The 12,577-nt window shown below is 36.1% G+C and overlaps 1 protein-coding gene across 13 annotated transcripts in view; it reads right to left on the reverse strand.

Annotated features, from left to right (window-relative positions):
* The window catches only part of SNTG2 (syntrophin gamma 2), a 285,090-nt gene that overhangs the window by 120,761 nt on the left and 151,752 nt on the right, over window positions 1-12,577 (reverse strand). Inside the window, exons 1-3 of one of the 13 annotated variants that reach the window (XM_083830572.1) lie at window positions 9,996-10,094; window positions 9,157-9,296; window positions 8,714-8,842 (exon numbers count right to left, since the gene is read on the reverse strand). The exons of 11 other annotated variants lie outside the window; for them this stretch is intronic. In XM_083830572.1, coding sequence (XP_083686698.1) covers window positions 8,714-8,782 — 69 coding nt within the window. In that variant the 5' untranslated portion in view covers window positions 8,783-8,842; window positions 9,157-9,296; window positions 9,996-10,094. Of the gene's footprint in view, window positions 1-8,713; window positions 8,843-9,156; window positions 9,297-9,980; window positions 10,095-12,577 lie in introns of those variants that run through there. One more of the 13 variants, XM_083830573.1, reaches the window with a different exon arrangement.

Here is a 12,577-nt window from a genome sequence, read left to right on the forward strand (position 1 = left end):
AATATAATTTGGTTTTGCTAAAATATCAGTCACATTTTGCTCCACAGACTCTTGAGTGTAATTAGGTAAGCGAGATCTAGGAGCTCCTGTTTGTATTTTTTACATTCTCTCTGTTATATTCTTGAGAAATAGACGTGAAAAAGAGAAGCATAATAAAACTTGGCTTGATAAATGCACTTAACTGAGTTATGCAAATTCCACAAATTAGAGCCAGCATGAAAAGTAAGCATTTCCTTTGATGCCCTTTTTCTTTCGTACATATGAGCACACAAGTACGTGTACACACACACGAAGTTAGCTGCAGCCAGTGTACTTGATCAACTATAAAAAAATAATTCAGTCACTTTTTAAATTCTCCTTCTACTGCTACACAAAGGCAATCGTGCAACAGCTAATGTAACTTCAAAGGTACTAGATTTGTCTTGCTGGACTTACTGGACTTGTGCAAAAGCTTCACTACCACAGAGAAATACATTATTTAGTGACCTTCTGCACCATTAATGTCTTCTTGTGAGCACTGAAATTGAATCTTATTTTTGTTCTTAGTATACATGGTTCAATAATCCCACCTCTTCAGGCATTAACAATATAAAGTGGCTCCAGGAAAGTGTGATACAATACCATGTCTCCTAAGGCATAGGTTTGGTAACTTTAAATGAAAACATTATGAGTTCTTTTCTTTTCATAATATCATTTGAAATAAAAAACAAATTTAATTCTCTGCAAGAGTTTTTAAGCTAATGTTTTGTTTTGTTCCATACACTTTCTTTGATGGAATTTATCTTTGTAATATTTGATTAAGACCTTCTAAAGGTACACTAGGCAGTATGTTGATCATGCAGTCTCATAGAATCATAGAATGGTCTCCTCTTCCCTCTTGATAAATACTATAATGTGTAAACATTCTTTGATTCAATAAAGAGGAAACATAGTTCTTGTGCTTTTTTTAAAAAGTCTACTTCAACATTTTTCTGTCCATTAGGTTGAAATTCTTGTTATTCCACATATAAAGAGCTAAAGAAGTCAACATTTGGAGCTTTTCTTTAAAAAATATTAACAATAGAGTTCTCTGTATCAATTTTATTTGGCTTATGTTTCTTCCCATTAGGTATTTCAGCACAGTACTGTGACTACATTATAAATTTGTGATTTTTGAAATTATCTGTTGGATTTACAAAATACTGATGTTTCTACACTGAGTGTAAGGTAAGCAGTGTTATATGTACCACATAATGATAAGTAGAATGATATCACAAGATACAGGCACATTTTGTGACATGAACTTGCAATTTGCAGTTGACAAACTCTGAACTCCTGTTTCCCTTATACTAACTTTTTGAATGATAATAGAGAATTCATTATCTGTTACCTTTACACTTGTACACGTAGGAAATATTTCCAATTAAGCTTTGTTGGTCCATGACTCAGAAATTCCGTGATTCTATCAATACAGTGTGGCAATAATTTGATTTACTCTTATACATGTTTTGATCAAATATAAAAGCATTCAGTCTAGTTGTGAAGGCTCCATAGCACATTAGTGTAACTGCACATTAGCGTAACTGGTGCAAAGTCATTAATTGGTGTGACTGGGCTAGAAAGAGAACATCAATTCTTTGCAGCTCCTAATGTGGATTAATGTGGATTAATGCAGTTTGGGAAGACAAATTAATCAGCTGGAGAGTGGTAAGTAACTGTAGTCTAATTTAAACATATATAAGGATATACCAACAGTTTCTTCAATTTTTAACAGAAGCGTTTTTCATGTGACAGTTCATATATACATATGTATAGATTTACACATATATGAAATACATGTAAATGTGTACATAATTCTGTCTGTACTATGTTTTCGCATATGGTTCAATATGAGTCATATGGTTTGACAGACTATTATCGTTCTATTTCAGCTTTTGAACAAAACAAGCAAAACCTGTATAAGTATATATATGTATGTCGCTCAGCTATACGTGACAGAATGATAGTGAAAGTCTGTAAGATAAGTACTGTATTTTTAGCTCCCATTGAATTGATCATGGATGTTTTTCAAAACAGAACTACATTCAGGAATATTAATTTCTAATCTTGCTGGTGCATCCAAATATTACGTGATAATGGATCTGTATAAATACTCGAATATTACTTTCTAGGCAATGTTTACATGAGTCGACACAGCTTCATGAGTTCCTGAGCATTTTGTGCAAAGTAACTTGTTTAAATCCATGAAACACATATTATATTAATTTATTTAATTAAATTTAAACTATTGAGATTCATCTCACTTAGATGTAATGTAAATGTTTTGAATCTTTAAATCAGACTAAATTTAAAAGAAAACATCCAGTTACTGAAGAATTTCAGAAGTATTTAAAAATAACGTCATAATGGAATCTGGACTAAAATATTTGTGTATGTATATGTATGTGTATTTGTATATATATAATTATTTTAATATAGATTAAATAAGAAATATCTATCAAATAGACTTTTTATTATATATAAGAAATATATATCACATATATATATAATAGTCTTCAGATAAACTAACAGCTATCTTTTAACAGTAGGACATAATTTGCATAGTTACCTACCAAATTCAGCCCTTCAGAAGTAATAAATAATGTTTGCAGATATTAAAGGAAATAAGTATTTTTGGTAGGAAATAATTGTAGATTGAACCTAGGGGAGTGAGGAAAGAGGACTGGGGAGCATGCTTGTAAAAAGAGCAAGAAGAACAGGGAAGTGGGGCCCTGGAGGAGGGAAGATTCTGGCCATGGGGGGAAAAAGAACTGAGCTTAAAAGGAAATGCAAGTCCTTTACGGGAAACTTAACAGAGGTGTAGGCCTTTCCACTTTCTTTTTTTTTTTTCCTTCTTACTGCTTTTACCTTTTTTAAATTATTTTTTCTCTTTTTTTTTTTCCTCTTCCTCTTGCTTTTTTCTTTCCTTTTCTTCTTTTCTCTTTTTCTTCCTTCTTCCTTTTTTCCACTTCTGCTTTCACTTTCATTGATCCATTTCTACCCATCATCTACTTGGACTTGTGTAAAGCATTTGATACTTGTCCCAAAGCATGTGGGACACCACACAGCATTCTTGTCTCCAAACTGGACAGACAAAGATTTGATGGATGGATTAGTCAGTGGATATGGAATTGGCTGGATGGCTGCATCCAGACAGTGGCAGTCAACAGCTCAGTTCTCAGGTGGAGATCAGTGACAAGTGGTGTCCCTCAGGGTTTGTACTGGGCCTGGGACTGTTTAATATCTTAATTAATGACATAGTCAGTGGGATCGAAGGCACCCTCAGCAAGTTTGAGGGTGATACTAAGCTGAGTGGTGCAGTCAAAACAGTGGAGGGAAGGGATGCCATCCAGAGGGACCTGGACAGATTTGAGAAGCAGGCCCTCATGAAGTTCAACAAGGCCAAGTGCAAGGTCCTGCACCTGGGCTGGGGCTATCCCACACTTGAATACAGGTTGTGCAATGAGTGGATTGAGAGCAGCCCTGCGGAGAAAGACTTGGGGGTACTGCTGGCTGAAAAGCTGAGTATGAGCCAGCAGTGCAAGCTTGCAACTCGTAAAGCCAACCGTATCCTGGGCTGCATCAAAAGAAGAGTAGCTATCAAGTCAAAGGAGGTATTATTCCCCCTCCGCAATCCTCTCGTGAGACCCCACCTGGAGTGCTGCATTGAACTCTGGGGCCCATAGCATAAGAAAGGCATAGACCTGTTAGAGCAGGTCCAGAGGAGGGCCACGAAGATGATCAGAGGGCTGGAGCACCTCTCCTAAGAAGAAAGGCTGAGAGAGCTGGAGTTACTTGGCTTAGAGAAGAGAATTCTATCATTGTATGATCCCCTACCCTTTTGCGTCTGGACCCTTGTTCCCCAAGCTCTGTGATCTGATTGGACTCCCTGTTATGTGCTTTGGCCTTGTCAAGCTCTTGCTTCTCCCTTGCAGAGCTGTATTTCTAACTTAATGAGGGCAAGATGACATCATTCCTTCCATAGTCTGGTCACCAACCCCAAAAATAAAACATACTGTTCTGTTAGAAACTAAGTCATATTTACTACCACTTAAAAAACTTCTCGTGTCTATTACCTACCTATTAAGGCAATGCAGCATATGGAAATTTTCAGATTTAAATTAAACCACCAATTCTCTTAGTTTATTCAACTGACTCTTTTCTCTTACTTCCGTCAACAAACTCAGTAAAAGATGTTTTGAACCACAAAGCTTCACTATTCATTTTGAAAAATAATACTGCTCCTGTATGCTATAATTACTATGAATTATATACAATAACAAAAAAATTATTTTTTGATGATTTTGTATATTGCTTTATCTACTTAATCACACAATTCAGTTTGTGTTTCACTTCGAAACAATGCTTACGCAAATATCTGGCATATGAAAGACAATGCTACAAACTGTGGATTGGAAAATATTTTCTAAGCTAAGTCAGCTGTTCCCTGAAGCAATGGAAGTTAAAATAAATTTGCTTAAGGCTAACTGTTAACTGAAGCATGAAGACTCATCCCTCAGAAAGTAACACTGCCATCCTTCAATAACTCCAAGAATAACCGTGCACCACAGTGACTTCTCTCTGGAACTTCAGATCTGTCTCAACTGTCATTAATGTGCTATAACTGAACAGAGTTCAAAGCCATGGAATTCATAATTTTACAAGAAACAGTATGTTTTATTGCACAGCTACTATTATGTATTACTTGTAAAAAGAAAAACAATCTCAAGAATAAAAAAAACACAGTAGACAGAAATGGTCAAATAACCAGAAAACAAACGTAATTATTAGATGGAAACTTAATTAAATCATTACTGATATATACGGTATGTAAGAAACACAGTGTCAAAGTGCCACTTTCAGTTCTAACAGATAAACATACCTAACTGAGATTGGAAATGTGTATATTTAACTGGAATCAAAATCTGTAGAAATACACAATTTCTCCTCTCCTATGAAGACAGGCTGAGGGAGTTGGGGTTCCGCCTGGGGAAGAGAAGGCTCCTGGGAGACCTTATAGCTGCCTTCCAGTACCTAAAGGGGGAATTGCTCAAGGCCAGGCTGGATGGGGCTTTGACCAACCTGGTCTAGTGGGAGGTGTCCCTTCCCATGGCATAGGGGTTGGAATTAGGTGGTCTTTAAGATCCCTTCCAATCTAAACCATTCTATGATTCCATAGGATAGGAAAAAAAAAACCAAAAAAACCTTCTGATTTCCTGATCCAGTTCTTTAATAGTTTTGATTCAATGAGTTAGCTTGTTTGCTATCTAAAGTGTGTGAACAGACTCACATTCTATGAGCAAGTGTTTTGTCTGGTATCTACAAAAAGGAACAACTACCAGAACATAGCCACCATTCAGTGGCTAAACAAATGTGCTTGAAATACTAATGATAGTCATGAGATCTATTCACTTGTTTAGATCGCACTCCCGTTAAAGTGAATGACTTTATGAAGAGAAACAATAGAATCACAGAATCATAGAACCATCTAGGTTGGAAAAGTCCTTCAGTATCACCAAGTCCAGCCATCAACCTCACCTCCCTAGCCCATCACTAAACCAAGTCCCTTAGTGACACGTCTACACATCTCTTAAATACCTCCAGGGCGGGGACTCCACCCATTCCCTGGACAGCTCACTCCAATGCTTGTACTTACGTACAACTAAAAAAGTGATCTTTTCTAACCACAATACAAAATGAGTTTATTCATCTCACCTGTCATCAGAAATACAATAGTTTTATCAATAAGTTCATTTTATGTGGGTGTAAGTACTCTGTATAACTTGCATTTTCCTTCCCATTTGAGGAAATTTACCAAATGCAAAATAACTGAGCTTCGCTTATATAAACAGATTGTCTAATCTTTTACAAACACATTTATTTAATTAACCAATCCAACATCACAAGAGTGTACACTAAGTCTTTTTTAACTTTTTGCTGAGTCCTCTTAATAACATCAGCCTAGATTATACAGGGCTCCATAGTTCTTTCTACCCTAATGAAAAGTTGAGGCTCATCCAATATAAGGTAGTGAATTAGTCAAAAGCACAGAACATCGTTTAGGTAGAAAAGGCTGGGAAAGGAAGTTAGAAATGGGAAGGAAAGGATATTGCTTCAAAGAAACTATGTCAACTGTAGCTGAAACCCACAGGAGTGACCAAAAATTAAAACACAAATTGTTGCACATGATGTAAGGATCAAAGGAAGCAAGGGTGGAAATGTTTTCCCAGCAATTGTCAGGAAAAACAAGGGACATAATACAGTCCTTATTTATTTTTTTATTTATTAAAAAAAAAAAAAAAAAGAAGAAGAGAGAGAGATATGATTTATTTCCTATCAGCTTTTTAGAAGACACTCCAGGTTTATTCATGGATGTTTTATACCCTTTTGTTCTTATTCTAACATTCTCCTTTAGCAATATTTGGTCTCCCTCCATGGTGCTCAGTTTCATGCAGGTAGAAAAAGAAGTGTGGAAAAATAAGAAAAGTAGGGAGGAGCAATAAGTGTGGTGGGTGACCAGCACAGGGTTCTGACCTCCAGGGTCTTTGGTTGTCATTGCACAGAGTCCAGGTGCTGAGGATGCACAGAGGAGGTGCTGGCAGCAATGCCAACAGCAGTGTGGATGCAGGTGTAGTTGGTGGTGGTCCCCTTGTCTGCGTTTGGGGAAAAGTAAAGGTTGGCTCTTTGCATGAAGAGGGCAGGAAGTCCTGCCCCAACCAGTCACACTGCTGGCTGACCCTTTCTTTCTCTCCTTCTCCATACAAAAAAAGATAGAGAGGAGATGGACTCAGTATAGCTGTCCTGAGCATGTTATGTAGATTCTAAAATCGTCCTGTCTTGTACCAGTTCTCTATATTTCATATACTTGAAAAAATCCTGGATGCCCCTTTCACTTCTTTTCTGTGGCAGAAATATTACATAATCATAAAACAGGTAGAAATATGACTAATCTGACATGACCTACTTGTAAACTTGTATTGTTTGACCCAATCTCTCTTTGTCTGTTATACTTTCCAAGCAGTGGATTAAGACCAAAATTATCTTGCATCTTATTAAAAGCAAACTCCTTAGATCATGCCTATCCCTATTCCATAAAAGACAGAACTCTGTTAAATATACTATATTTGCTTTCTCCTGGTATTTGTACAACTGATTAAATTGTTCTATTTTGTAGAAGAATCTGCAATGTCATGTGCCAATCTTTTTCTGAATACTAAGACAGGGACTCCCCTATTTTAACAATAGTAAAATATGTAAATTGTGATCCTACTTCAAAGATACAAAGTTTGCTTTTATATTTTCATTCCTAACCAGCCATTAGTCATCCTGCTTCCCCTCCAGCACTATTTTTTTTTCCTTTATAAAACAAAGTTACTTTCAGTTTCTGAACTACTCTTGTATTTTCTGTGGTTTACACATTCCTCTTACGGCGATCCCATTTTTGATTATTTATGACTGAAGAGGCTAGCAGAATTTGTTATAAGTCTTTCCACATTTTTAAAATTAGAAGGAATAAAAGAGATACAGATACCGCAGTCAGGAACTAAATGAAAAACAAATGAACAAGCAAAAATTTTAAATCTTTTTACCCTTAGGAAGCATTGCTTTAAATATTGGTTGTCCCACCACACTCTCTGCATGCTTTATCTAAGAAGTGCTACATTTTGTGTCCACAGTATAAAAAGCGTTTAAATTCTACCTATTGCTCCTTTGTGGCAGGTAGCTGATTTTTTCTATAGGTTTTAATTATAGTAATTCTGCTTTTGTGCTCAAAGAATATGTGCACTGTAAATGCTCATAATGCCAGAGAACTCACTGCTTCTCTAACCCAGGGAATTAATGATTGTGAAATAGATAGGGGTAAAATAATAGTATTGAAACCTAGAACTCCTTAATTGTGGATGCTTTCTTAACATGCTTACATCTTGAAAATAAGTCAGTTTCCAAGAGTACATTATAGAAACTATGTAATATTTATAAGTACACACCTAATACAGATACCATAAGACATACTCTATTTTTTAAACTTTTTTTTTCCTGCAATCTTGTAATCCTTTACAAAAGATCTATAAAGGTGCAAAAGGGTGCAAATTTAACTCACAAAAATGTGTGAGTTTTATCATTTGCATGTAAAAGACATTGGAGATTAAAAGTTCATTATAACTTGCTTCTTAATGAGGAATGCAGCCAGATGTATTCAGTGATAAAATAATCACATTTCTTAGGGCATCTGGCAAACTGAGGTTGAATTGTATATCACTCAACATTTGAATGTAGTACTACAATTTGCTGCTTTTATGTGTTTTTATTTTTATGTTGTGTTGGCATACAGAATACTTATGGCAAATTAGCAGCTGGAGAAATAAAACTAAATTCAGATCTTTTTAACCTAAGAAATGTGAAGAACATTTTAAAATTATTTGTATCACTGTCAAGTAACAGGGCTGCTTTTCTACAACAACCAAATCCCCAGGAAAACAGCTCAGAAATATTCTACAGGGTAACTGAAAGAACAGGAAAACTATGAACACCACAACTTCATTCTGCAGTCTAATGACACAAATTAGCCTTCTTGTTATAATTGTCCAATTTTTTCCTCTCTTTCTGTTACTGCCCACCTACATAGCAGCAGCTAATTTTCTAAAAATGCACGTTAAGTCCCAACTAATGAAAGCAACTATGCAATACCCATTACCTGCTCCCTAATAAAAGGTTCGTTCTCTTCTTTCAGCTCCTGTGTCAGCTCTTTTATAAATGCAGCCATTCTGTAGCTATATACTCACTGCAACAGGTATTTGCCGTCCATGTAATACGTGGGATTGGCCTAGGCAATGACAAAGGAAACCTGTGAGAACTACCAAGATGAAGAAAGCAAAATCTTCTAAAGCTTGGTATCTTTTCTCTCTCTTTTTTTCCTCTAATCCAAAAAATATATTTTAAAGTTTTAAATAAACTGAGTTTTTTGGTACGCTTCATAGTTAAAGAGGTCCTCCTCTTTAAAAAACAGAAGAGATTTTTTACAGAAAAGCTGTAATTTTTTGTTTATCTGTGTCTGGAAAAAAATATTCTGTTTGAAAAAGATTTAAAAATGCTTTCAAATCTACATTCCTGCTTTGGCTGACCCCAAATGTAAATCACCTAATAATGGGGAACACAAGCAGTCAGAGTCTGGGATCATTTCAACTAGTTCTCCTTCATTAAAATCTTCACAGCTGATGGATTCTACCCATGTTGCTTCTGTTCATGTGTCTGTGTGTAACTGGAGATAGCCTCTTAGCCTGGAACACATCAAGAAGTTCTGTCAGTCAAGATATGGCCCTTTTACTTAGTGCCCCAATCTTCCCATTTAAAGAAATAATGATAACAACGATACATTGGGAAAACAATACACCTAATCACAAACTAATGAAATTACATATCATATACAGAAACTAGTCATAGAAAAGTCAATAGGAAAAAAGCTCTACATTTCTTCTTCAATAGCCAATAACAATTTAGAGTAGTGTTAGAAATCAACTTGAGTAAGAAAAGTACAATCTGTTCAAGGTTTTGGCTTTTTATTATTATTATTTTATTTTTTTCAGGAAACAATTGTGAAACAATCTAAGGAGAAAATTCAGAAAAAGCTCGATCTTCAAAAGATTAAAACCATTTCACAGAAAAATACTTCGGTAAAAATAAAAGGAGACTCAAAGATATCCATCAGTATGGACCCCCCTAAATTATTTTACCGCATAGCCCTGTCAAGTTCTTTCAGAAAAATCTCCATCATTTTCCTCTCTATTCAGGTCTCACAAACAAAAAGATCTCAATTTCATTTGATAACTCTTAGTTCTGGCTTCTCTACTGGCAGAGACAGTGAACAATCTGTCCTTTACTATTCCTTTCATGCCAATCAACTTTACAAGTCTCCACAATATCTCATCTCAATTATCCCATTTTCATAGTAAAGCTCTACCTGCCTTTTAGCTACTCACTGTTTAGAAGCTGTTGCACATCTTTGATCATGCTGCTCACTGCCTTATTGCTTTCTCTGAACCTTTTCCTGTTTTTTTCTTTTTTTTTTATCCTTTGAACTGAAAGGACCAGAAATACTGTCAATATTGAAGATACAAAGCCACCTTAGATGCATACAGTGATGTTTTCAGTTCTGCTTTCTACTCCTTTTCTAAAAAAAAAAAAAAAAAAAAAAAAAACACCTCCAACATTTGGTTAGCTTTTATGAATTCTTAAAGCCTGAGATTTTATTTCACAGCTGCAGTGGTCAGTTCAGAGCCCATCATTCTTTACATGGAGCAAGGACTCTTCCCTCCCACGTTTACAACTTAGCTTTTACATGAAAGGAGGTTGTGGCAAGAGGGGTGTCAGTCTCTTCTCTCAGGTGACAAGTGATATAGGATGAAAGGAAATGGTCTGAAGTTGCACCAAGGGATGTTTAGGTTGGATATTAGGAAGAATTTCTTCATGGAGAGGGTAGTCAAGCATTGGAATGGGCTGCCCAGGGAAGCTGGGGAGTCCCATCCCCAGAGGTATTTAAGAGATGTGTGGACATGGCACTAGGGTTTAGTGATAGGACTTGGTAGGTCAGGTTGATGCTTGGACTTGATGATCCTGAAGGTCTTCTCCAACCTAGATGCTTCTATGATCCTAAGACTTCACCTTCTATTGTATTGTCACTTAATCAGCGAGTCCTACTGTCATTCTTCAGAGCTGTCCCTTACCCTTCCCAGTCTGAACAGTTCTGTTGAATGAGCAAACTGTCACCTCATGTTTCATTCCATTTCACAGTTTGTTGTGAATATCTTGAAAACAGAAGTCCCAGCAAAGTGGGATTGTGTGGGATATCCCTTCACTGTGAACTTCAACCCAACTACTCTTCCCCTCAGTTTCTATCTTTCAAACAATTATTTATCCAAACCATTGTTATTAAGTTTCCTTTAAGGCACGTATGAAACAAGGATTTTGTTGGGAGTCTGTTCAAAACCCAAGCAAACTATATCAATCCTTTATTCGCATTTTTATGGATTCTTCACAAAGCACAGGCAGGTTTCTGACACACGGCAACTCTTTGCCAGATTGTTTTTTTTTATCTATATATTTGTTAATGGTATTTTTTAAAATTATGATTGTTAATTATTTCACTAGTAAAGACACCAGGCTTACCAAACTGTGGTTCTACAGATCACCTTTTGCACCTTTCACAGGTATGTACTTTTCATCTCTCAATCCCCAAACACCAACATACCTTAGACAATGTCTTTTAATTTAAAACAATTATATTTAAACTAAATGATGGTTTATGATCTTTATGGTTTATGACCATTATGGTGGTTTTATGATTTTATTCCATCACCTCTTCTGATACAAAATACTTTACAGAAATTTACATTTTTATAAGAAATAATTCATTTTAATTATATTTTCACGTTTATATTAATTTTTATCTTACTTTATATTCATTTTTAATTGAATAGTTAAGTGTTGTGTCATCATTTATCAAATAAATGATCCCTATGGTGACATTTAAATTAGCAAATTAAACATGATCAGGACACAGATTCAAACACTGAGACATGATTAGCTAAATTCCATATAGTTAAATTGTCAGCACAGAGCAAGGTATGGTTTAGACAGTGACTACTTAACACTCTTCTCAATCCAGTCCTGGCATGGACTGGGTTAGCCTGAGAAAAGGGCCATTATCAGTAAGTGTTTTGCAGATGGGCTCCCTGTTTCAGGAGAGGTGAGTGAGTTTAGTTACATGGACAAAAGTCATGCTGTACCGGGCAACCTCAAAATGACTGGGTAGGAAATGATGTAGCGTGCAGTGCCCAGCTAATGCATCACATCAACTTCGACTCATTAAACTGCCACCGAAAGTCTTCAGTACGAGCACCTGCAAACCTTCCTATCAACAAAAATATGAAAATGAAATCTTCACACTTTCCTACTATTGTAAATGTTTGGACACAGTCAGTCAATTCCATCTCCCTGCCCAGAGAGGCAATAACTAGTTCTCTTCCAACCAACATCCACTCAGCCAGCAGAAAGGAGCCTCCTCTGTTGCTTCCTCCCTGACTGCTTCTCCTCACCGTGTGTTAGCGAGAAAGAAGAGAAACCAGTGATGTCCCGAATTACAAATCTCCAGACATTCACAACAAGAATTGCTGAGGTTTTCTCCACGTATAATACTCTTTAATTGGCAAAAAAATGTCTTTGCTTAGGGTATTTCTTATTGCTGCTTAAAAGAAGTAAATAAAGAAATTCAAGGCTGCTTCCCCTGTGGCTGTAAAGGGCCAGCAAGCACATCCTTGTATAGTTCACCCTTACAAGGAGCCATTTATTTCCTGCTATTAGATATGCCTTACTATCAATATCACAGAAAATATATTTTATTTTGCAATAATCTGATCAAATGCACCAGAAAATGCTTAATAATACTATTTGATCATATGTATCACCTGCCCACTGTAGACAATACAGGGATGTTTAATAGTAGCATACCCCACAGCAGTGTAGAACAGCTCAGAAAAACAGGGTCTCCAGTGCATTGCTATGG

Source organism: Anser anser, assembly GCF_964211835.1.
Source record: "Anser anser genome assembly, chromosome: 3".
NCBI lineage: Eukaryota > Metazoa > Chordata > Aves > Anseriformes > Anatidae > Anser > Anser anser.